A 25,736-nucleotide genomic window follows, 5' to 3' on the forward strand; every position below is an offset into this window, starting at 1 on the left:
CAATGTATCAATTCGTCGTACGAATTAGTAATACAGAATAAAGCACCCCGTGCACATTAGGAGATTGACGGCAGAATCTCTATCTGGGCAAAGAACCCCATTTTTGTCAACAAAAAAGACAATATTTACCTTGTCCTCCGGCCGACATTTTTATGATTCCCCGAAGCATCAGAATAACAAAAGCATGCACAAAGAATGCAAGGGTGACACCGGCGCTCGGAGAGGCGACGGCACTGGCCGTCGCCCGTTGCATGGCCCGGTCCTATTTTTTTTTTTTTTAAAAAAAAAAATGTCAATGGCAGTTACCTGCATTCTTGAGTGTCGGTTTGCTGTGTATTGCGGCATTCTTTTCGAAATTTTGGATGATCGTTCCCAGAAAGGCAAATGCGCAGGACGGAAACCAGCTGAGCTACCACGCTAGGAGCTGTCCCAATTGGGCAGTGATTTTGAAGGCCAGAGCAGGTGAAGGTCAACAAATTCGAGGGCCAGACAAGCCAAAAGTACCAATCCAAGAAAGCCTGACCTTGATGTATTCATGGATTACAACATTTGACAAAGGCATAAAAACATGGCAGACGAGCGAAAACGCGTCCGACATAAATGAATTCATATGAAAGGGGCATGTGTCATGCCTGTATTTACGACATATGTCATTTCGAATACAGAGTACAAACGCAGGCTGCTCTGTCTCTGGTCAGGGTGCGGTCCTGGGTCGTCTGCTGTCCTCTGTACTCCGCTTTTCATCCTACTTTCGCGGTCGTAGAAGACGAGACGCCTGTCCGGTCGTATCTTCATACAAGCATGAGATCCCAGTGCAACTATATCCCACCATGCAATAATACCAGACGACCAATCCAACAACTCGTAAAACCGAGAGAGGGGAGGCGCAGTGGGCTTTTGGCCTGCCGCAAGGCGGGATTGCAACACATGCACTTGACCAGAGGTTAAATGTGACGCTGCAACGGGGGGAGGGCAAAATACCAACATTGAAAACGACTCTGCAGACTCCGCCATTCGCGACCGAGCTGTCGGGTTTGTCCTCCTCTATTGAGCAAATGAGAAGCACACATGTCTGGCTTGCCGCAGCACGGGACTGTGGCAGGGTCAGGGAGACGATAAAGGCTATGGCCAGCGCAACGGGGTGAGCCAAGCAGCCAGACTTCATTTTGGCTGCAACCTTACGACGCACAAAGGGTGGTACGGGTTTTAGGAGGGCATGCACAACCGCTCGTATGCTATATTTGGACAAAATGTGCACCTTTTGAAAAAAAAAAAAAAAACTTGTGTCTTCGAATTCCGGTGTGTATGCGTATTCACAAGATGCATAAACAAACTCAGCACAGACATTGCAACTGCTCCTGTGTCGTGGCGTACGCATGATCTGCAAATAGGGGCTTATCATTGAAAGTCTCCGGCGAACCTGGATTTTCCACAATGCGTCTGTTAACAGTGTGTTTTGGAGTTTGGTCGTTCTGGCGCAGCCAGTGGTAAAACAGAGCCAGCTACATTGTTTGGGCACAAAAGGGCAAGGTGCAAACCCAAAAGTACAGGCCTTCAATTTCGTGGGCCGTTGCAGGCGGTTGTTCTTTTCTCTCGTCTCCTTGTTCCCATTTTCAAGGGCTAAAACACACAACGGTTGGGTCAAGTACACATAGTAAACCGTTTCGTTAGTTTCGATAAGCTTTCCCAATTGCCGTCCCAGCATCGTATTTGAAAGAGAGGGCATCTGCCTTGGCAAAACAGAATGTGGTCTAGACCCGGCTTATTGTGTTCTTCTATTTTACTTTCACGATTTGGGCTATGGGGCTTGTGGCGCCTTATGTTGTGCCAACAATTTACGTGCCAGCATTTCGCAATGACTTTGAGCATCTCGCAACGGAGACACCGACTTTAACACACATCGTAGTTGGATGGGTAGTTACGGAGCGACAGAGAAGAGACATTTACGTCGTCGAAAAAGTCAAAACAGAGGAGTCCAGAGGCAACTTTGCTGCAACAGAACATGTCCCAGAACAAACCCCAAAAATTGACATTCAAAGTTCAACCCCCATGTCCTTGTCCACCCAAACCAGGCTCTGTGACCAAACAGGCTTGGATGTGGCTGGTCTGGGCACACCGCCCTGGGAATGCATGGCCTGCCCCTGTTCCAAGATCGTCGCGCGGAACACTTCAATTTCCCAATGAGGAAAACGAACTTGTACTCCGTATTCCACTTTCCATATGTCCGTTTCTCAAAGACGTAAATAGCACCTGCATGTCTTAATTTTTCTTAAACCACTCCCCCACACCCCGACCCAACAAGGCTTTCGTATCCTTGCGGGAACGAGACAAACAGGATGCAAGCCCTACGGAAGATGTCACCAATTTACCAGCGTCTAACTTTTGCATTTTGTCCTTTTAACCTCCGAAAAACTTGGCGCCCGTAATATTGTGTCTCACTTGCAGTTTGTGCTATGCCAAGTGTACGGGAGACAACTTAGTAGGTGGTAGAAGAGGGATGCAACGAGGCGTTTCTCTTTCATGGCGTCTTAAAACCCACTGCTACCCAAGCTCGCCAAGCAAGAAAGAAGAGTGGCAGAAGGAAATTGCTACTGTGGGATTCAAAGCCAACACACGGAAAGTTCCGTTTTGTGTACGGCGCATGGTATGTGTCTCTTTTTTACTATTTAAAAAAAAGGAGACCAAAGAAACCTGACAGAAGAGAAAGAGGAAAGAAAGACAGACAGACAGAAGGAAATACAAAAAAAAAAAAAAAAAAAAAAAAAGAACAGACAAGGAGGAAAACAAGTATATTGCGTTGCATAAATTGGGCATCCACCAGTTATTGAAAACGGGAACAAGAGATGGCCGGAAACAAAGAGACAACATATACTTTGATCGCTCAAGTTCTATGTACCGTGACCAGCATCTCAAGTCCTTACCCTGAAACAGGTGGCGATAAGGAGAAGGTGTGTCTCCAACCAAAGCACATTCTTCTCTGTACCGCGCATGATTTCCTACTGTCCTAGTTCTCTTCCCTTTTCTTATTTTTTTTCTTTTTCTTTCATAGTTCTGACTTCTGACCTTTCCGAGGCGGGATTTCTTAGTGAACTACGGTTGTATTACGAACTGCTTTCCTAGGCGACCTATTGCAAACTTCCCCTCACTTTAGGATCGCCTATCTCACGAGCTTCACCGACAACCAATTTGTGCAAAGATCATGTGCTCTTTGTGGTAGAAACAAAAAGACAAAAGGACATGGGGTAAATGCGAGCTTGGACGAGCGAGTGTTAGAAAACTACTGGCAATTACGCGACTGATTGACTCGAAAGATGCTTTCTGCGCAGGCTCAGAGAAACCAGAGTCAAAGAAGCCGTGATCATCCCTTACTTCAAGTCCAATACAGTTGGTCCATAGCTTCGTTCTGTAACGAATCTCGGTCTTTGTTGCTTGCAAAGTAAAGCTCTGGTCAATAATAGCTCAACGCGGTTATTAGTTTCCAGCAGATTTCATAAATTTGTCACTCCTTTTCTTTTCTTCGCAAGGGGCAGCTTTAAGCGGACGGCAAACTTGGCCGACAGATACAGCGGGTGCACCAGTCAGTTCACATCTTGCTGGGGTCGGCTAAGGTCTCAAATGTTCCACAGGGAGCTGGCAGCTCCCTGTCTGTCAACTGATATCTATTTTATCGTACTTGCAGAAATCATTCCATGGCATTGCCTGTTCGTGGTACAACCAACCGTCAGGCACGCACCGGGTACCAGGTTGTCCTGCTTTTATGTTGTGTTTACTAAAGTCAAAGTATATTGCTTATACGAGTAGCTTGTATGTAAACTGCAAATACATCTCATCATACGTGGTAATACATCTGGGTCGCAAATGCGCCTTGTTTAGGCTTTCCGGAGCCTACGAATATTCATGTCAATTCCAACGCAACACAATCCTTGGGCAACGGAACCAAGTCCAGGTTGCCGTACAAAAACAAGGCCCTGTAGCGTGACAAAACACCTCATATTTCGGAATGCTAGACTGTCTATGGATTCCTGAGTATGTCGTGCTGTCATACAGAGTACAAGATAGTACTTCTCAACACTTGCGAAGGATGCAGTCGGGTCCGGGCCGTGAAAATAATCAGGAAATTGCACTGGCTCGTCAACCGTCCAATCAGACACTAGATGTGCTGCTTCGTCAATTTTGATGAATACACTAGCCCCCCCACTCTGATGGGCCTAGGCACCAAACATGCACAGAGAAGGAGTAGGTGTGATGAAGACGCAGGCCTGGGTTGGCCAGTAGCCATCCACGTTGAATGGTTATGTTCCCGTCCCTGTCCAGGTCAGGTAGAAAATGACGGATGTCAAAGGAGCAAAAAAAGAAGAGACACACAAAAGACTAAAAAACTGTCGTCCATTCCAAGATGTATCGACACGCAGTTCGGAATCTCCTGGCCGTCCGATGAACCACAAAATGAGGCCCCAGAAGTGCATTTTTATATTTGAGCACAGTACAGCGTTGCATCGGCAAGAGGATCACTTCAGGCCGCATTCCCTCCGCAGGACAACACAAACAATCAAAAAGCATCGCTGGGTAAAAAAGTGCCTTGTCCAGCGGAATACTGCAAGCAGGCTTCACACTCACTGCTACCCCACGACATGTCTCCTCTGCGACTCTGCAGTTTCTCCTCTTTTTACTGCGTCCGAAAGCACGATAAGCGGTGTACTTTGATTTGGGGCATGGCCGACCCTGTGATTTTGACAAATATCCAATACCAAAGAGGGGGTTTATTTCGACATCCAGTTTAAAAAAAATTAATGAAGAGACTGACATCATCGGCGTCGATCCCCCAGGCCTGATGTAACACTGCCTGTACGAGGAGGTGAGGAATACGGAATACGAAACGATGAAAGAAAAATAGCATTGATAAAAAGAAAAGTAACGAAAGAAAAGCGAAGAAGAGAAGAGAGGCAAGATTAGCGATAGTGAGCAAGGCAATTCTGCCAGAAACTTGCATGTTAAATATTAAGTTGAATGAGTAAATAAACCGAGAGAGTCTGCCACATCATGCCCCTAATCCCAGTCCGAACAACGGGTGTCCCGACAGTACGGTTTATGGATTTTCGGACTGGACGGGGGTGGTGACAGGGTGTGGCAGGGGTACAAAAGGCAGCACCAGATGCCAACGACAGGAAAGGAGGGTAACATGGGCGCGAATAGATACCAAAACGAGGGCTTCCAGTGGCCCAACAAACGAAACCAATAGCATGCGACGATGCCAAACCGCCCATGAATACATTCCCGACGTGTTACAATTCTCATCAGTCTTTGCTAAAAGACTATGATGGATCTGCTGAGACGGACCAAATGTCAAATGCACCTTCCAAGTATGAGTGTTGCTGGCCAGAACGACCCGAGTATTGCGGCCCGGGAAGTGGGCGGTCTCTTGCCAGACCTACCCACTGTGTGGCCAGAACTGGACAAGTATGAGGTTGAGATCATGAGAGCCTGTTACTTGATGCCAACCAACCATGCCAGGAAAGAGCGACCAACATGCGACCTCAATACGCCTTGGATGGTGGGGTGCCCCAACACGCCATATCCAAAGAAGGCAAGAGGCGGGACGCGGAAGAGAAAGAGCGACCGCACATCACAGAAGGAGCGACTAGGGGGGTCAGGGAAAAGGGAAAGCGCGTCGCCCCATTCTGGCCCCTATTCCGCTTTTGTGTCTTGAACTTGCAGATTTGGTTGGTTGTCTTCGCGTTTCTCCCCCCACTTTCGGAATGTCCCTGCGAAGGAGGTCGGCGACCTTCATTCGGAGAATAAAAACTAATACCAAAACAAAATCCAAAATAACACACACCACACCCATAATACAACCTTTGCTTGACGAAAACAGAAAAATAGAACATCATGGGCCACCGCGGATTGTCTAGCTTTCGCAACATCACGAATTCGGGTCCAAGTATGAGCACAAAACAGAACAGCTGTCTTTCTCCCTTGATAGATCGTCAAGAGGGATATTGAGCCCTCTCAAAATGTCATTGTCTACCCAAACCCCAGAGTCCACAGAACAGAGAGCGGAGTCGCCTCCCCCCTCCCTTTACTAAACCACTTCTGCATTCGTGCAGTTGTTTAACGGTCTGATAGTTGCATGAGCAGAGACGTCTCGTCGTTCCATCTGCCTTTTCGGGACCTCCATTCGACACTGTGCCGTCGTATCAGTTGACCACTAGCTCGCCGAGAAGGTCCAAGTTCTGTTGTCTCGAGTGTCTGGCGTCTGGCATCTGGCCTAAGGGGACGAGACCGGCCCAGGCCGTGACACGCCAGGGCCAGGCCCTGCAAATGGCCTTGCAAATGGCCAGACATCGTCGGATGTGCTCAGTGCGTCCCACTATGTGGAGGACAGCTTGCCACGGATGCTCTGCGTCCCAACCTGCGTCTGGGCTCTGCAGTGACGATCGCTTCAGACCTCGGAGAGGTATCTGGGGCTTCTTTGTTTCTTACTTTGCTTCCACTCGAACTCGACTCGGCACCCCTCCCTCGTCTTTCTCTCATCCATGTCTCAAATCACGACACCAACCTAGGCGCCTACCTCGTTGTGGATATGTGCGTCTTGACCGCTGCTTCTCGAAGAATTGTTGTGCACCTCATCGCGTGGAGCGACACCCTCTCCACAGAGATAAGAGAAGAAAAGACAGGCTTGTCTAACGGCACCACTCCTTCAAGGGCAACGAAGGTGTAGCGCCTAGAGGACGGACACATGTGCTATCGTCTCCCTTGATTTGTCACCATTTTGGAAGAGGGAAAAGACAGAACCTGTCGTGCATCCAGTAAGGACCGAGCCATGAAAGATGGTGCAGAGCACCAGTGCAATATGCAATGGAGCGGGGTACTTAGGGGGTGTTGTTCGGTGGAGACCGGTCTCCTGTGACAGACCAGAGGGTTGCAAAGCTGCAAACAATGCCAAAGGTCATGCCCGTGGCAATGCACGCTGCGAGAGGCACACCATGGACAGAGAAGAACAGAACGCCGAAAACGATGCAGGAGGCCTCATAGTGGATACGACCAGTCGCATGCATTAAACCGGCAGCTGGCGTCCACAAAGGAAAGCAATAATGCGTCGTAGGATGCCTAGATACATACGAGCATTGGTATTGTTTTCTCGACTTGTTCTGGTTTCACCTCTGCATATCCCCAAGGCCAGTGAGCGGTCTAGAAGTGCGAGCGGTCTAGAAGTCCTTGTTTCTTGTAATATGACCCCTAACGATATGGGAAGGCACGACTCTACCGGAGAGTAACTGCAATGGGCTTCGAATTCATGCCTGGCCTCTCCAGGCGGTGCACAAGCTGTCCTGCAGACATCTCTACTCCGTTGGCGGTGGTTGCTTGCCCGATTCGACAAGAAGCACTTCTGGACAATGCCAGCAGCTTGCACGTCGTCTCTCTTTATCTAAAGCACTGAGGTTAGCACGTTCGTTTCAGGAGAAACTGGAGAGGGCCGGCTTGCCGTAGTCTCATGAACAAACATTGATTTAGCATCGCCGTTTATACCATTTGAAAGCTTGTAGGGATCACGCTTTCGGCGTATAAATGCCCGGTGCCCAGTAGCAAATAAACGAGGGCCCTTGACTGCTTACAAAAACAGTCAGTTTAGGATAAAATGTCCAGCACACCGTTTGTGTAGTCTGATAGGCGTGGATGTCCTGACCCTACTTTGTGGACATCAACATTGCAAACTTCTGCCATGTCCACTCCACCCCGTTTATATCTACGCAGGAGAAAAAGAGGTCGACATTGTCAATATGCGGCATAGGCTTAAGCTGACGATGTCAACAATCTAATTTTGCGTTGCCCGGGAGCATCGACGCCGGAAGCCTCTTGCTTTCCGGACTTCGAAATCGGCTTTTTTACCCGGTATCGCCGTCAACATCGTCGCCAGATCTTGTCGTGTCGATGGTTTTCCATAGAAAATCATATATTTGTGAACTTCTCTGCTTTGCCAGCCCTTCACCGCGTTTTACTACCTACCTGCGGGATTTAACCAAGGGTTCGTACATTAAGCAGCCTGCTATATGCCGTGGTTTTGTATGCAGCCCTACTTATGATATACTGTCTTATTGGCCTGAATGCCTCCTTTTCCTCGATACAACTTTCGTTTCTGTATTTTATATCCACGGTGGAGTTTCTTGAATAATTACATTAGTCCTCATGCTCATTTATTGAAATAAATAAAGCGACATGCCTCCTGTTTCATGGCACCGTCCGGGCCGTAAGCTACAGGCTATGACCAAGACACAAGCACCTATGTCCTGACAAAGAAAAGACTCGGGAGTATTATCGCTATATTTGCGGACAATTTAACGTCTCAGGTGTAAGGCACAAAATACTTGCAACAAATACAAATCAATTTGCCAGCCTCGGAAGTCATCGTACACATACAGTTACCTTCCTTGACTAATACCATACCAATGCAATGGCTCTAGGGTATACATCAATCGTTTTCCATTCTCTTTGGTATATTTTTTTCATGCCTATAAAAATATCCAAGCGAGTGTCCAGTATATAAACGTACGCTGCTCGATGTGGTTTTGCAATGGACGGTCCTCCGCTTATTTGGTGCTCAACCATGCCAAACTGAATATGTAAGGCAGCAGTTTTCGGTAACTGTCATGAGTATGGCTAGTATGAAAAAAATTCTAATGTGACTTGTCACCTCGCAGAGACGGGAGATAAATCTTTTGCTTAATACAAACACGTAAGACCTACATAATCTTAACTTTTTACCGTGGCTAGTTCAAAAATATTGGATTAATTATTCACAAAACACATTTCACGTACAAAAGGACTTTTAAAATGTAAAAAAAATGCTGGCAAATAAAACCAACTATTTGATTCGTAGTGCCTATCATGTATATCGTCATAATTTCACACAACGATAAACAGTGCATTGCGGCATGTCGACCAGAGGTCGCCAGGCTGAGTTAAATCGCAAGGCTGAGGTCAATTTGGCCAATGAGAGGAGTGTATTATTGACGTGTAATAGTGGGGCGCCTTGTCAGTCCCGTGAAATGTCGCAAGCAGGTGACCATTTTGAGACTAGCGCTGGGTAGCTATCACGTGCCGTTAACTCAATTACAGGGGCACCAGGTCCCCAACAACGCGCGATCGCCAAGTGGCTTCATCATCGGTTCGATTAACACGTGTAGCTTGTTTGCCTCTCTGTCCGCAACCAACTACAACATCCAGCACCAGCAGCACCGGCATCACTGTTCAGTACGTGCATGTTGTTACAAGGGTTTATCTGCTACTGTGGAGGAAAGCCGGCCTTTTACTCCATTCGAGTCGGCATTTTTCCGGTTGTCCTGTCGACTCTCATTTATTTGACTCTCGTTTATTTAACAGCCTCTGGCCAGCTGTTTCATTCGCCGCATCGATTGCTGTTGCAACGCCACAACTGCTACAACGATATCGTCCTTCATTCTTACCTCTAGACCGCTGACTGAAGTTACTCCAATGCTCTTTGCGAGCCTGATGCTGTGGCTCCCTCTGAGCATCTGAACGAGAGCTGCTTCGAAACGCCCATCGCTTTTACGCTCACCACGCTCGACCCCGGCACTATCGGCCCCTCCCAAAACACACCGTGATGATGCGTCTGGAGTGGTATGCCGGGGCCTCGACGGTCCTGGCCACCGGCGTTGTGCTGTCCGCCTTCCACCAACGAGCCAACTTTTACTCAGCCATGGTCTATCTTTTTCAGAGCAATCTGTGCATGATGGTTTGTTTTTGGCCCCTCGACACAGTTCCCCCATGACCCCATGATCCTATGCTGACTACCTTTCCCTTCTCCGCAGATCCTTGTCAACCTCATCGCCCTCATCTACTCGACGTTTGTCTACAGCCTCCAGCGTGTCTGCTTCGGCCAGCTCCGCGCCGTCGAGGTCGAGCAGCTCTACGAAAAAGCCTGGTTCGCCGTCACCGAAACATGCTTGGCCATGACCATGTTCCGCGACGAAATTGGCGGCTTCTTTATCGTCATGTTTGTCGCCCTGTTGACGGGCAAGGTCTGGGGCTGGATTGGCGAAGGCCGCATCGAAGCTCTCGAGCAGCAACCGCCCGCCAACCCGCGTTTGTTCCATACTCGCCTCATCATCTCGCTCTGTTTGAGCTTGGTGTACGATGCCTGGCTGCTGTACTATGCCGTGTCGACTGTGATTGACCAGGCCAAGTCCGACATGATGGTGATGTTCCTCTTCGAGTTTGCCGTCCTGCTCGTCACGTCACTACACACCGCGCTGCGATACGGCATCATCCTGCTGGACATAAGCATCATCAAGCGCCAGACTCAGGAGCGGTTGGTCGAGCGGCGCCGTGAGATTCGAGAAGAGCGGGCGGCAATTATCCGCCGGCGTGAAGAGGCAGCCGCAGCAGCCGAAGCGGCAGCGGCCACGGGACAAGAAGGCGGCGAAGGGGCTGTGGCGGCACTGGAGACCGAGGAAGACAATGAGCCGTTGCCAGACGAAGATGATGTGGACGAGATGGACATTGAAGTGGCGGGCTGGGAGGCCAAGGGCCAGTACATTCTTGGCCTCGACCTTTGGACAGGTAAGAGGCGATCGCCCTCGGCTATTAGGAAAGACATTATACCTCACACTAACACCATCCCTCCAGATTTTACCAAACTCTGCATCTATGCCGTCTTCTTTATTGTTCTTCTGAACTTTTATGGCCTGCCCCTGCACATCATTAGGGACCTGTTCATGACGGTACGGTCTTTTATCAAGCGGCTGGGTGCATTGATGAAGTACCGCCAGGCAATCAAAGATATGAACCGGTATGAGGATGCGTCCGAACAGGACCTGGCCCGCGAAAACACGTGCATAATTTGCCGCGAAGACATGCACGTGTGGAACCAAAACGACCCAGCGCGCATTGAGCGCACCCGCCCCAAGAAGCTTCCCTGTGGCCATATTCTGCACCTGGGCTGTCTCAAGAGCTGGATGGAGCGACAACAGGTGTGCCCTACGTGTCGTCGGTCTGTGGTCATTGACGACGCGTCCAACGCACACCGGAATCGCGATAATGCCCTGTTCAGGTTGAACCTTGTGGCTGCTGGGGCAGCGGGTGCTGATCCAGCGGGTGCTGGAGTAGGTGCAGCTGCAGGTGCAGGTGGTGTCGCGGGTGCCCCGCCTGCAGCTAACGGAGCCAACCCGTTGCAAAACCCGGCACTCCCCGCCGTTAATGGCCAAGCACCTGCTCCCGGAGCGGCAGCGGGTGCCCCGGGCCACGGTGCCGATGCGAACCACCACAATCCCCACCCGCCGCCGCCTCCAAACGGTGGCGGTGGTGGTGGTCCGGCCCTGCGAATGTTCAACATCGGACCCCTGCGTCTTGGATTTGCCCAAGGTGGCGCGCGCGACATCCAGGAGATGGCACAACGGCTCGGCCTTCCTAATGCCATCGCCGGCGGCAACCCTCCTGTCAACAATCAAGCGGCACCGGCCGGCGTTGCTGGTGGCCCACCTGCTTTCGGTGCTACCCCGACTCCATTCGCGCATCACGTCCCGCATGCTACACCAACCTCGACAATGTCCCAGTCTACCTCGACTGCGTCCATTTTCCAGGACCTCCGGTCCATTGAGCGTCGTATCGAGCTAGGCACGATTGAGCTCCAGCTGGCAAGTGCTGAAGCCCGGGCCCTGCGGACCATGCTCACCGAGCTGCAACGCATTCGCAACACGGAGCATACCCCGACGACGGCACGCGAACCGACACTGACGGTGCCTGTCGACCCGACTGGTCCCGCAGATCCATCAGCCGTAGCAGCTACGGATCCTGTAGCACAATCCACAGGGGCGGCACCGGACGCGAGTGCGACGAATGCGACGGAACGGGCGCCTGCCCAGGCACCCCAAGAGGACGCGCCAGCAACATCAAGCAGCAGCGCCGCGCCGGATGCACCCGATGCATCCAGCTCAGCCGAACAGGAGCGGGCTGCGCTGAATCAGGCGGAATCGTTTTTCCGTCAGTGGCCAGGCATGGACGCGACACTGGACAATGGTTCGAACAGTGGCCCGGATCAGGGCGCGGCTGTCGGCGCAGGAGGGCTTGGCGACGAGTTCGGGAATGTCCCGCCTGTCAGAGGAAACTCGGAGTTGCCTCCTGGTGTCCAACTTCCACCAGGCTGGTCGCTGGTGCCTCTTGATCAGTACGATCCCACTCGCCGCACAACCACCGATAACGACGGTAATAGCCAGCCGGGACCGTCAAACAATCGCGTGACCTCCCAGCCGAACCCGTCCCGTGATTCTTTGCCTGCGGATAGCCGCGAAGCAAGAATTAATGCGCTTGCATCTCCACTGGCGTCGACGGTCGAAGCGGTCCCTGAGAGTAATGCACCGGCAGCTACGTCGGCGGCTCCTATGTGGGGCGGATCGGCACAACTATACGGTAGTTCCAGCCAAACTACTCCTCGGGCGACACAGACACAACAGCAGCAGCCGCAGCAGCCGCAGCAACCACGGCCGCAGCAAAACGACGATGAGAGCTCCAGCGAAAGTTCCGAGGGCTCGAGTGAAGACTCGAGCAACGATTCTTAGGTTGGCTTTGCATGGGGATTTGGCCACTGATGGAAGTTGAATAGATATTGTGTATATTTTTAGCATTGCGAGGAGGACAGTCCGGGCAGCGACCATGACTTCTCGCGTAACACGCCACAGAACGCTTCCGACACTTTTTTGTATATTCTCCGACGCAGCGATTTCACTTTATTATTTTATTCTCTTTTGCTTCTTACCTGTGGCTTGCAGTTATCCGTGTAAAAAGTGTGTTCTCCCCTTTTAAATGTCTTTAGCGGTGAAGAAAGCATGGCATGGAACGAGTAGTATTTTGTAATAAAACCAAATCTATGTCATGAACGAGTAAACGCAAACGGAAAGTGAACAACGCGCACGAATCCCGGTGCGTTGTAGGATGGCAAAAGTCATGGCGCTTGATGTACAAACGGCCGAAGCCACAAATAGAAGCAAAACGAGAACACACGCTTAGTTGCGATGTCCATGTCCTCCACATCCTTTGTCTACCCTTCCATCTGTACATCGTCACCACCAGGGTTCCGTCTTCGCTGCTTGTCTTGCATCCGCCTTTCAAAGCGTGTCGTGGCATCGCCTACCCACGTCTGGTAGGCTGCGTCGCCTTTGCCCTCGGCCTCGCCTTCTCGAAGCTTGCCCTCCACAACACCTTCGAGCACTTCATGTGCAAAGCCCACGAAGTTGTGCCGCCGCAGCGCATTTTCAAACTGCCAGTCGCGCCGCTTGCGCGCTTCCCGCGCCAGCAGTTCCGTGTCGCCCAGTTCGCGCGCCTGCAGCCGGCGGTCGCGCACGGCAGCCATGAGGTTGAAGTGGATCTCGTCGGCACCGTAGCGGGCGATGCGGCGCTGGACGGCCTCGAGGGCGCGCTCGGCAAACTCGACAGCGTTGTTCTCGTCGCAAGCGCCGTGGTCAATGGGCGCGGGCTGCAGGCCGTCGAGTTCGTAAAGGCGGCCATGGACGGCGGTGTAGGCAATAAAGTGGAAAACGTCCTCGGCATCGTCCGGGCTGTTGGGCCGCTGCGTCTCGTCGACAAAGGGGCTGCTCTTGGCAAAAGAATTGTGGACGTCGCGGATCAGCTCGTCGTTGCTCAACGCCTCGCCGCGCAGGTCGGGCGGCAGGGCCATGGCAAAGTCGCCAAAGTCGCGCAGGTGCTGGCCAATGTCGACATCGCCGCCGACGCTGGCCGATTTGTTGAGGAGGACAGACAGCAAGGCCTGTGTGCCGCAGGCGTTCTGGATGGTCTGGTGGGCAAAGAATATGTTCTCCGAGGCGGCATGGTCAAACTTGCCATCGCGCGGTGCGCCGCTGTCACCGACGTATGGGGTATTGGTCGGAAACTTGAAGAGGAAGATGACGCCGTAGACCGGGTTCAGCTCGGCGAGGGCTTGTGCATCGAGCGACAGGAGCTCTTCGAACTGCACACCCTTGACACCGAGGTTTTCGAGCAGGTACGTGAAGACGCCCGCATCGGACTCAACTAGTCAATAGGGAAAGCATTGGGGTCAGTCTTGGGCAACTAGGAAAACGTGACCAATTTAGGGATGCGCCGCCGCCTCCAACCCCCCGCTCAAAGCAACATCGCCCTGTCGTCATCCGTCCTTGGTCATCGGCCCCAGGACTCACTTGTGTTCCACCCGCCGCTCATTGTGAAGCGCTGCGAGTCCTCCTCGCACGCTTTGTAATCAAGATTGTTCGTTGAGTTCACTCTGTATCGTATTCGTGCTGGTCGTGTGCTAGATGCAAGGCTGGCTGTCTATATGTCTCGTTTGGGGTCTGCGGCGACGGTGACAAATCACAATGGAAGACAAGTAAGGAAGGTTTCTAGGCACGGGCGTATTACACGGGTTTGACGCAATGCAGGTGATGCGGATGTCTCGTTGGTTGTGAGTGGTTCGTCGTTGTCCAGGGTGTTGGTTGTTGGTCGGTGACATGCATAAAAAGCGGAAAAAGCAAAAGGACGTTCCAGAAGGCGAAAGCTTCAGAGCAGCACTGCTGCCTGCCGACGGTAACTTACGCCTTGAGCAGACCCACCAAAATCACCAAAGTTGCAACCTGCGGGGAAAGAGCTACGATATGTGGGTCCCAACTTTGCACGTCACAATGGTGGCGGAAGGCACCGCTAACCCGCTGTAAAACCCAGTGTTTGCCCCTGGCAGCAACGGCTTCTTTGCGTGGGATGGCTTCGGCATTTCATTAATCCAGTGCGCTATGTTGTTTGTATCTGCACAAAGATACATCACCATCAGGGTCATGTTGCTTCATATACTAGCAGATCTTGCCAGTGACCCCCTTACCTACCATCCTCTCACTCCGTCGTCTCTTTCGTTAGTCTAATGCCGTTGACATTTATCTCCTTACAATACTCATCCTCCCTATCTGCTTGTCCTGGCGATGGCACCTGTCAGACCCATTCTGACATGAATAGACCTGTTTTGCTGCTGAATTTATGTGGGGTCCTGGGGGGACCGTTGTCGTGAGTCGTCAGTCCTCACGCGTGCGGGTGACTTGCAACGATGGCTTTAGGTGGCGGCTCAATTGTGGAATGAATTGAACTAGGGCTCTTTTCGGCCGGCGAAGTCGCCGACGTGGTCTGCAGGTCGTGCAGTGGTTGCGCGTTGCTGTCGTCGGGGAAGATGAATGCATCGTCGTCTTCGTGCAGACTTTCTTTGTCACCCCAATACCGGTCTCGCGTAAATAGACGGAACACGGCTGGTTTCATGCCTGCCGGCTTCCACGTCCAATATTCCTTGAGATCGTACTCGCGCGGCTCGACGGTCCCACCAGTTGCCCGCATCACAACCCATATGAGGCTGTTCAGGGTGACGTAGACGAAGAGGCCACTGTGCAATCGTTAGGTTGCCAGTACGGTGACTCGACGGGGATCGAAAGGAGAGGGGACAAAAAAAAACTTTATACTTACGCCATAAGACCGTATGCTACGCTGTAGCTAAAGGGCATAAACACAATGGTGATGAATGATGGGATGGCGTCACCAATGTAGCTCCAGTTGATAAACGTCACCTGTCGGATCATGAGACAACCTACCTGCAGAGTTGTTAGTAGCTGCTTGAACAAATGGCCAACGAAGGGACAAACGCTTACCAATATCAGTGTTGTCCCAGTCGCCCAGGGCGGAATGGAGGCGAAAATGGGGCCAAAGAAGACGGATATGATGAAACAGAGGCCAGTCACAATGGCGGTTAGACCCGTGCGGCCACCTTCAGTAATACCGGCACCGCTCTCAATAAAGGCAGTCGACGGGGAGCATCCGAAAATGGAGCCGATTGAGATGAATGCCGCATCTGTGCAGTAGGCAATTGTGGAGCGTGGAAAGTCGCCATCGGAACCGGTCTTACCACTGAAGCGCGCCATGGAGTAGAGCGTTGCAGTACAGTCGACAATGTCAACGTAGAGGAAAGTGAAAAGGGCCATGGCAAAGTGCGCACCGTTGGCACCGCTCAGATCCCACTGCTGGGCCGCAAGGACGTGCTTGATGGGAGTGAACGCCACAATCTGCTTGAAGAAGTCCCATCGCGCCTCGCCTTCGTCTGTGTAGGGGAAGTAGGTTACAGATGTGTTGCGGCTAATCATAAAGAACCATGTTAGCTTATGTACGCAAAACGAAGATAGATGAAGGGCACGTACGGCCAAGATATAATAGTTGTGATGGCGATACCGACGATGATGGCGGCCTTGACACGGAATGCCATGAGAAGGGCAGTGATGAGTCCACTAACGATGCCAAGCCACATCTGTGATTGCAAGATATTAGTAAATTAATCCGTAAAGGTGCAGCTATGTCTCAAGATGCAGGCATATCTCACCTTTGGGCTCCGCATCCCGTTTGCCATGCAGGTCCCGTCGATATCGAGATCTTCTACAGGACAGCCTCCGATCGTGAGGGGTGTCGCTACGCCACCGGCCGTGATAATTCCGATGCCAGACGTGTATGACATGCCGCTCAGGGCAAGGAACATGCCTATGCCAACACCACTTGCCGTCTTCAGGGTCCCCGGGATGATGCGGATGAGCCATTGGCGCATGCCGGTTAGTGCCAGAAAGAGGAAGATGAATCCTTCAACGAAAACCGCCGTCAGAGCAATTCGGTACGGAACGGGGCCGGTCCCTCCTACCCCCACGACTTGGTACGTAAAGTATGCGTTGAGGCCCATTCCGGGGCTGTGAAGATGTTAACCTCCTTCACGAAGCTTTGCACGACGTTAGGTAGGAATTGCATGGAACACTTACGCCAAAGCGACTGGCATGTTGGTGAGAAAGCCAAAGGTCATCGAAGCGAGCCCAGAGACGATGGCAGTTGCCGTCACAAAGTCCCTGTGCAGTTCTAACGATAGCAACAGTTAGTATACTGAAAAATATTGAGAAGACCCTGTTTAGCACCGTACCATTGAGGCAGACTTGGAACTCCGGGTCTGCGCAGGTTCCGTCCTTGTTCGGGTCTTCACAGACACATGTACCGTTTGTTGCAACAAGAATCGAGGCCTTTTGTAAGTCATGGTGAGATATGTGGTTTGGAGGGTATTTTCGAAGTAGTAGTAGAGGAATCTCACGTTCACGGCAACAATGTATGCCATTGTCGCAAAGGTCGTAAGGCCAGCGCGGATTTCTGTCGCGAAATTTGCATGGCGGATCTCTTCGGGCTGAGATTCAGATTCGAGTTAGCAGGCCATGGCCTCATGGATAAGAAAGGGCCGCCAATAAGTTTCAGATAAACGTACATGTCCTGAGCCGCGCAGGCGGAAAATGCGGCCAAACGTTGACCGGTTGATAGCTTCATTTACGTTGGAAAGGCAGCCTTTGGCACTGCTTGCCAACCGAGCGACAGGGTTCCTTCGCGAGGACCTGCTGAATACCATATTGGCAGTTCTGTGTAGTTTCTGTGGGACTCTGGTTCGTCGTCAGGACGCAGCAGAAGGTGAGAAGTTGTTCAGAATGGCAACAATGACAAGCAGCAGCCCATCCTGGTTAACAAGAAGTAAAAGAGCAAGAATTCGTGACAAGTGGCAGAACTGAGGCCAGGAAGAAAAGGAGGAGAAAGGGCAAGATTAGATCAAAACGAACGGAAATTAACTGGGAAAAGGAAGAAAGCAGGGCGCGTAAAAACTCGAGCTAGGGCAACGGAAGGAATGTCTGCAGTCACTCCAGATTGAAGCAGTACAGGTGGCGTCGGAAGCAACACGAAGGCGGTCAATCGGAGGCACACACAAATGACCAAGGCTGAGTTGCAAGAGAAAAATGAGAAAGAAAGAGAGCCTTGAAAGTGAATAGCGGAAACGATGGCCGAGAGAGAGGAAGTGGACGTCGAGTCGAGGTTCTGGGGAGGAGAGAAGGTTGGCTCAGCACGCGGACTCGTCAACAGGGCCAGGTGACACAGGTAGGACAAAAAGGTATATGTCTGGTGCCGAGCAGCAGGTGCATTAAGACGTACAGAGAGTGGAGGATGTGAAAACAAAAAAGAGTGTAGGATAGGACTGGGGGCGTATGTTGGTAACGAATGTGTGCGGTCGGGGAAGGAGACGGAAGAGCAGGGAGTGAGCGAGAGGTGAAGATTGGGGAGGAAGGTGGGCGGGTATCCGGTTTAGGAAGGCACGCTGCTAAACTTGTGATGTTGAAAACAAACACGACGAAAAGACAGAAAGATCTGATAGAGAATGAGCAACTGATAGATCAGACGAAATAAAAAAGACCAAAAAAAAAGGGAAAAAAAAAGAAAATAGCCAGAAGCAGCAGAACAGGCCGAAAACAAAATACATGCTCAACTGCGGCACTGTCTCGGGGAATCTCTGCAAAACTACACATACTGTATGGTAAGAAGCGAGGTGATACTGACAAAATCCAGCGGTATATTTGATGATCCTTTTCCAAACCGGGACTGTTTGTACGGGCAGCAGGTGCATATAATTCCATGGACCGCTCACCTATTCGATTATCTCCTCGACTCCTGTCTCTCGCGAAAACATTGGAAGTTCCTGTTTTCTACTACAGATATGTCTCCTCATCAATCTCCTGGCCAAGATGCCCTTTCCTGATCTATCACCCTTCATCAAGCCGTCCCCGGTCAGTAGAGTACAACCGGGCGGCTTTCGGGGAGTGCAAGCAAAACTCAGGGGTCATGCGTCCCGTGTGTTCTGCTTAGGCATTGCTTGGTCGTCGCCTGGGGGACCATTTCTATTTCTAATATTACGCGTCCAAATTCATGACAGCTTGTCTTTGTGGCACATCTCGCTTGCCATCGGTCAGAAAGATTCCTCGATGGCGCCCTCGCTGGTGGTGGGCATGGTGGCGGTGAATCAACGACAAGGTCAAGGATAGTGGTGTCGGCAGTAGATGGAAGGCACTCGAGGGACGCAAGATCAAACGACCGACTGATCCTAGCACGTTCGACAAGTCCAGGACAATGCAGCCTAAAAAGGACCTCCAACGAAGGTCCGGGATTGTTCTTGTTGATTTTCAGTGTAACCCATCTGTCTTGGACCAATTGCCTTCTGTGTTCTGTGGTGAAACTGGTCAGAGGTCGCACTGCACAAAACGGAGGACGGCAGTATGGTGAAAGGGCGGCAGGAGGCGTAGAGGAGAAACTGCCCGGGATGAATGTATGCCGCACTTACACGATCAATGTGCCAGCCAAACCACCCGGCCCTGGGCCTGTCCTGCCATGTCTAGCTACTCCGTGTCACGGTGTACAGGATGCTGCAGGACCGGGCAGATTCTGCACCTGACGAAAAGGACAGTTAATTGGATGCTCGGGGCAAGAAGAGGCGAGAACCAACATGCCGGCCCATGGCCTAGGCGATATTGGTTTGTCTTTGACCTATCCGCTGTGCCGTGGGTGTTAGTCGGAGGAGATTGTCGCTCACGTAGACGATGTGGGTAGCGTCCTTCCGAAATCTGTCTTCTGGGAGCAGAATATGCCAGGGGCATAGTGGGTTAAAGGAGTTAGCTTTTCTCTCGAAATCGTTGAGCGGCGTTGCTTGGTAAAGTTGACACCCGTATGGTACGCCGTCTTGAGTCCTGATACTTTGTCATATCTCGGATAGAAAGAGCATTCTGTGTAAATAAGAAACAAGCAATAAACACAACCTCAAGGATCCCGGAATGACTGTCGCAGAAAACAGATGATGGAATCGATAGCAGCTTACGTTTGATTTGTCAAGGCGCGGCTGTAAACAAAGATTACTCCTTTCACGCCTGTACATGGCGTCCCCGAGACAAGTGGAAATATATACGATATTGCAGCTGTATTGTGTGCGATATTGTACCCTGAGTTATGTTCAAAATGTTTTTGATACTGCGTGCGATCCGGCTGCACCTGTGGCACCGTCGCTCGGGGGGACCCATATGGTTTGACGAGGGGCTGTGGCGCAGTGTCGACTGATAGAGATAAATCGCTAAAGCTGCATCTAGAGAACTGAAGGGACTATTTTGGCACGGTTTGCACGAACTGAAGTAGTTAGATGTGCCTGTCGAGGGCCGTGGTCAGGCCAAAGAAAGCTAGGCTGTCTTGATGTAGAAAGGGGTTAGTAAACAACTCGGGGAGGCTGGCCAGTGTCGGCCAGCGAGCCACAACCTTCATTTCGTGCAAGAAAAGCATGCATTGCTAGTCCATGTGTCGCTGCTGGAGACTAGTATGAACTTTGGCTTTCAGCTCTTATTGTACGAATTTGCCTCGTTGTAGCACTGCGTTCGGATGGCGTGTGTACGACAGGGAGGAGGAAAATGTCGAGCAGAGGGCTGCTCGCTATCGTGGGTGCTTGTGTCGGCTCGCGGTAAGGTGTGAGAGTTGAGACACGGAAGTTTTGAAGATTTTGAATTTGGATGGTCGGTTTAGCGACGCGAAGGAAGGCTCCTTCTCATTTTCTGTTGCTTCTCGGACGGGCAGGAGCACGCGTCGATGGCTCTTGCCACGAAGTGTATGGCCTTTGTGTTCAGACGACACGTAGGAAGGTGCGAGTGAGCCATGCGGTAGCTCCTGGCTCATTTTATCCTCGTGGAAACCGTTCCTTCCGGTGTTTTGTGAACTTGTTGGTTGCAATCGTCGTGACTGTGGAATTCGTCGGCATTGTTTCTCACTTCCGACTCAGACCCACCTCACCTTCTTCTCACCTTTTTGACCTCACAACCTGAACCCTTTCATTCTTGTTGCTTTTGGAACAGATTTTTTTTAAAAAAAAGTTTTGTGGTTTGCTTTAGTCTGATCTTTCGCGTCGCTTGTTTTCCCCTTCTTGCAAGTCCTCTTTCCTTGCACAATCCCCCAAGAGCAGTTAAGTCATGGTCGTACATCGGGCTCGTCTGCCCTTTCGTTCCCCTTCCCCGTCATCTCGCGACCGCTGTCAACTCCATACGCTCTCTTCCCTGGAGCATAGGAGTAAAAACGTGTCGTAGACACCTGCTTGTCGACACGCTGGCCCAATGCCCAGATTGGTATCCTGCTGGCGGGACGTTTTCCTTCGTCGTCTTGTCTTTCTGCCTTGACTTCTTTCACTGCCCGATGGAAGACAACTCCTGACGTCCTGACCATTGCGATCCTCGCATTTTCTCTACATTAGTTTGTTTTATGTTGCCATCAAGAGGCGCACCTGCAGTCAGCGTCTTTCTGCAGTTTCCATTCTCCTGTTCCTCTTCTTTTCGAACTGAGGTTTCGGGTTGCTGCTTTCTCAAATGGTCGGAGACATATGCAGCCACGGACAGGCTCTCGGTCTCTCTGTCTCTCTGTATTAGCCCAAGAAAAAACGGTGCGTTTTGACTCGACATAGGCGGTCTTGGTACGCCGTTGGACTGCTTCTTGACGGACCAAAACGAAGCCTAGAAAGCACGCGGTTACACGCATTACGCACGTTGCTATTCGGATGTTCTAATCAGATTTCAGTCACTTTTCCTATTTCCTCTCCATTTCTTTCGCTTGGTTTACGCATCTCCCTATCAACCATTTTCTCTGCCTCGGCCTCAATTCCTTGTATCCTACTTCTCCTTCGCTTATTGACAAGGAAGGCTGGAGATTCTCACCTCACCCACTAATATCACACCCTCTCTCTTTGAAGTCATCGATCACCAACGCCGCTCATCCACCATCCAACCACCTCCTACATCGGTACCGGCAAAATACCTTCGACGGCGTCTTTCCTTTTGTTTACCCCACAGACAGCAGACGACAAATACAACAGGGGTGACATAACGACCATGTTTGATGTGGTATGGGCCAACCCCAACCGGGAGCTGGTCGGCCAGAGAAAGGCGCGAAAGGAGAAGGAGAAGGAGCAAAAAGACACATGTAGCAGCGGCGGCCGCTCAACAGCATCGGCGGAAACAGAGACCTCGTCACTTCGCAACAGGAAGCCGCAGAGCTTTCTAGAGTCCATCCGCTTCAAGAAGAAGAAGCTAAAGCAAGACGCGCCGTCGGTATCTACGAGCTCACGACTTTCCGGACTCAGTGATACGGGTGGCGATCGAGACTCCGTACTGGCACCACCGAGCCTTGCATCATGTCTGGGCCGGTCTGCTTCGGTGCAGTATAGAGACAGCAGTGGCGACGGTACCGGAAGCATTGCCAGCGGTCAGCAGAGCAGCTCACAGAACAGGTCATCGCTTGACGGTAAGAGGCCAACGACATCGACAGGAGAAGAAGAAGACTATTATTAAGCGACTACCTATACTAATCGCTTCTAGTTGATTCAATCTTGTCCAAATGGACCATTCCTAACTCACTCGCTACAATGCTATCAGTTGATGAGGAAATGGAGCTTGAACTCAGAACTCAGAACGGCAAGAAAACAACGTCAATAAAAACCACAGGGAGTGATATTGTACAAACAGTTCTACGACTACGCAGTGACGGCAGTCAGGAAGTGAGCACACCAAGCTCCCGAGGTTTAGACAACGATAGACACGAGGCTCTGCTACCTCATGCTCCACCGCTTACACCGATGGCATCGCCACAGAAACCGTAAGATACAAAACTTATATAATGGCCCTGGTAAAAGTTCGATATCAACTATACTAATCCATACATACAGATCGAAATCACCGCTTACACCGTCGAGCTTAGCCTCGTCTCGCCGAAAGAAGAAGCGGGTGAATCCTCCCGACCTAAAGTTGCAGGCCCGTCACACATTGGGCAAGCCAATTGAGTCCTTTGGTACACCCGACATGCCTGACATTCGGCCGCTCTCCGTTCGAAGTTCAGCAACATCCTGGAACGCTAGATCATCATGGGAAAATAAGAGTCTTCCTAGCATCAGCCTTCCGACACCCCTCAAAGTTGGCATCAAAACGCCACGGTCACCGAAATCCCCGTCCAATACTATCCGCTCCTCGCCCATGGTTGCCACAGAAGAAACAAGCCCGTCCAGCGTCACAGCACGGGAAAACGACAGGTTGACATCGCTGTCACTGAGTCTATCCGGTATACAAAAAGATATCCAGAAAATGGCCGCGGCTGACTCGGAGACATTCTGGAAACGGCTGACCGAACAATGGGGCACATGGCAAGATGCAGCCCTTTACAAGGCGCTTGAGATGGACCGGAAACGCTGGCTGCTATCGGCCTTGTATAGCATCAATCCCGCACCGGATGCGGGTATTCCGGCGACGAACATTGAACGTCGTATCCTCGCCTTCTTTGAGACCCAAGGTGAGCTTCACTTAGCAGCATCTGTTTCGAGTCAGCTAATACTGTACGTCATACTGAAAACCCGTAATAGCTACGGCATCATACATTGCCGCTCTCAACGCCGGCACTCCTGTCCACCACATGTCGCCGAGTCCGCTCTCCAACAACCTGTTTCCCAACGTCGTGCCCAAGTTGTCTCCCTCCTTCTCGTGCACGGCACTGTCCGCCTCGCCCCAGGCCTTCTCCGACATCTATGTCCAACCACTGCCAGCCCTGGTGTCCGCTAGCGACATCCCGCTCGTTCTACGCAATATGCACCGGGCGCTCACGCCGCAGGGTACCTTGCACCTGCTCCTCATCGACCCGGCTCCTGCACGCAGCGTCACTGGCCCACGACTACAAGCCTGGCTCGATGAGCACTTGTTGTTGAATTTGGAGCGGCAGTTCCGCTGCACGAGTCCCACGCGACTGTTTCCAACATGGTTGCGAGACGCACATTTTCAGCTCGGTGCCGGTTCTAAAGTTGTCTGCCCGTTTTCGGCTGTATTCAAGGAAGAAGAAAGGAGGAAAACCCAGGAGGAGACGCAAGAACCAGCACAACTGCCACCACAGCCACAAGAGCAGACATCACAAGAGTCACCGATAGTTTCAGAAGACCTGCCAGAACAGCCATCGGAACTATCCGCGCCAGACGCACCACCGAACAACAAAGGTCGCTTACAAAGTCTCGTGGGCCAGAAGCTGTGGCAAGAAATCTGGGGGCCGTATGTCACGGCGAACAAGTGGTGGTGGGAGGACGAGGCCTGTCGTGAAGAATGCCTCCGGTTGGAAACGGTGTGGGAGTATCACATTGTGGATGCTGTTCAGAAGGAAAGGTATGTAGCGAGTCAGCTGTGAGAGGTGACATAGAGATGGCGCGTCGGGTTAATTACTTCCCCCATTTTCTGCCTTGTGCTATTCTTCTTTTTAACGTTCGTACTGGCGTTTCTGCTTTGTTCTCTTTAGGGCACGGAGCTATGTTTCTTTCTTTCCTTCATGTTTCCATTTTCATCTTCTTTATGTCTGGAGTAATAATGTAATACCACAATCTACGAGCCCGTGGCCGAACACAAAAGGCCATCTGGAATAGAGGCAGGGCCTCTAAGGAGCATGGAGACAGGCAACTAGATCTATAAATCAAAATGAAAATATAAGCAAACAGTTCCTCCGTACGACATATTTACTGCCTGAGACGAAATAGACACGTCGCAAAAAATTACTTTCGCCAGGTATTGTACGCCATACATGGAACATGGAATGCACCTGGATAAAAATCCAGTCGAGCCTATGTGATACCCATCGCTGCTCCGCAGGAGATGCAACTGTGCTGGTGTGTTTTCGTCAGTGTCAGACACGTCAGAGTACTCACTTAAAGCCAGCCATAAGAGGCTCAGCACATTTGTAAGGGTAAAATATTGGGGCAAAGTATGTGATAGTCAGGGGCAATGCGACGCCCGGCGACGACTCCATTTGTGCAGAAGGACTACGACATAATGGAGTAATTACTACCCCACACATACTGTCGGCGACTTAGGAGTAAGTAGGGCTTTACTGGACATGACTTAGACTTGAAGTGGGAAGAGAGATGCGTTCAATCCCACATACATCGTACCTACTCCTACGAACTGTACATCGTAATCTGAAAGACACCTACGACTATCCTACCAAGCCGTTTCTAGCCGGAAGAAAGGACGGACAGCATTGGATTGCTTGACCTGATGATATCGTATGTTTGTCTCCTTTCAGCACCTTGCATCTGCATATTATTTCTAAGCATTTCCATTTCCATCGATCATTTTGAAGCAATTCCATATCATACGGTTGAACGCTCAATAGGTGTGCGTGTTCTAGAGGGCACAAGTCGTAATTACAACGTACTGGAAAAACAAAACAGTGCCTTCTCGTCGACTGACGCGGCTCCACAAAACTGACGACGGACTACGATGTGCGAGAAGAAAGGCTTGTCTCTGATTTTCTTTTCCCAAACTGGCATATGCGCACGCGGGGAAGGCGCTTGTTTTCGCGTTAGATCACCTTTTCGTTTAATTCCAAAGCCGTGGTTTTCATTGTAATACCTCATTCTGTGCTTTCTTCTTCAGGCGGCCACCCCTACTTGGACGTTCCGTCGGCCCAGCCAACCGGGAAATGGGCCCCCAAGGCGAGGGCCTAAGCCCGAACAGAATGGTTTTTGCGTATTAAATACGATAGTTTCTTTTTGGAGATGGAATCCGGGGTGAGTGGAGAACAATCAAAGACGTTGAAGGACTATTGAGCTGTAAGGCCGCCAAGGCGCTTGCGGTTCGCGATAATTAGGCAAAAGTATAAAAAACGCCTCTCAAAGTTCGCAGAAATATGTCGGACGGTTTCCTGGCCGAGACAGTGAGCGACTCGTGCACGCCGAATGATGTTCTGCGGTTTTTTTGTACGATATCGCTCTTGCTTTCAGGGGGTGTTTTAATTGTGCACACTGAGCGCACGTTGCCTCCTCTTTTGGCAGTACGTCTCTCAGT

General features: G+C 51.0%; 4 protein-coding genes across 4 annotated transcripts; 2 read left to right on the forward strand and 2 right to left on the reverse strand.

The window, feature by feature from the left end:
• Window positions 1-9,619: 9,619 nt before the first annotated feature.
• On the forward strand, window positions 9,620-12,572 carry SPBR_06548 (ring finger protein; the record flags this gene model as incomplete). The annotated part of the gene is made up of 3 exons (XM_040764804.1): window positions 9,620-9,751; window positions 9,828-10,578; window positions 10,645-12,572. The coding sequence occupies 3 exons, from the start codon at window positions 9,620-9,622 to the stop codon at window positions 12,570-12,572; spliced, it is 2,811 nt and encodes a 936-aa protein (XP_040616636.1).
• A 479-nt stretch (window positions 12,573-13,051) lies between these two features.
• SPBR_07453 (ubiquitin carboxyl-terminal hydrolase L5) lies at window positions 13,052-14,208 on the reverse strand (the record flags this gene model as incomplete). Its single annotated transcript, XM_040765707.1, has 2 exons — window positions 13,052-14,040; window positions 14,187-14,208. The coding sequence occupies 2 exons, from the start codon at window positions 14,206-14,208 to the stop codon at window positions 13,052-13,054; spliced, it is 1,011 nt and encodes a 336-aa protein (XP_040616637.1).
• Window positions 14,209-15,051: 843 nt separating this feature from the next.
• SPBR_06702 (MFS transporter, AGZA family, xanthine/uracil permease) lies at window positions 15,052-17,437 on the reverse strand (the record flags this gene model as incomplete). Its single annotated transcript, XM_040764958.1, has 9 exons — window positions 15,052-15,403; window positions 15,484-15,608; window positions 15,666-16,146; window positions 16,209-16,315; window positions 16,388-16,742; window positions 16,812-16,905; window positions 16,967-17,063; window positions 17,132-17,221; window positions 17,300-17,437. The coding sequence occupies 9 exons, from the start codon at window positions 17,435-17,437 to the stop codon at window positions 15,052-15,054; spliced, it is 1,839 nt and encodes a 612-aa protein (XP_040616638.1).
• Window positions 17,438-21,758: 4,321 nt separating this feature from the next.
• Window positions 21,759-24,084, forward strand: SPBR_06718 (uncharacterized protein; the record flags this gene model as incomplete). Its single annotated transcript, XM_040764974.1, has 3 exons — window positions 21,759-22,156; window positions 22,592-23,208; window positions 23,279-24,084. The coding sequence occupies 3 exons, from the start codon at window positions 21,759-21,761 to the stop codon at window positions 24,082-24,084; spliced, it is 1,821 nt and encodes a 606-aa protein (XP_040616639.1).
• Window positions 24,085-25,736: the final 1,652 nt, after the last annotated feature.

Source organism: Sporothrix brasiliensis, assembly GCF_000820605.1.
Source record: "Sporothrix brasiliensis 5110 chromosome Unknown Cont20, whole genome shotgun sequence".
Taxonomy (NCBI): domain Eukaryota; kingdom Fungi; phylum Ascomycota; class Sordariomycetes; order Ophiostomatales; family Ophiostomataceae; genus Sporothrix; species Sporothrix brasiliensis.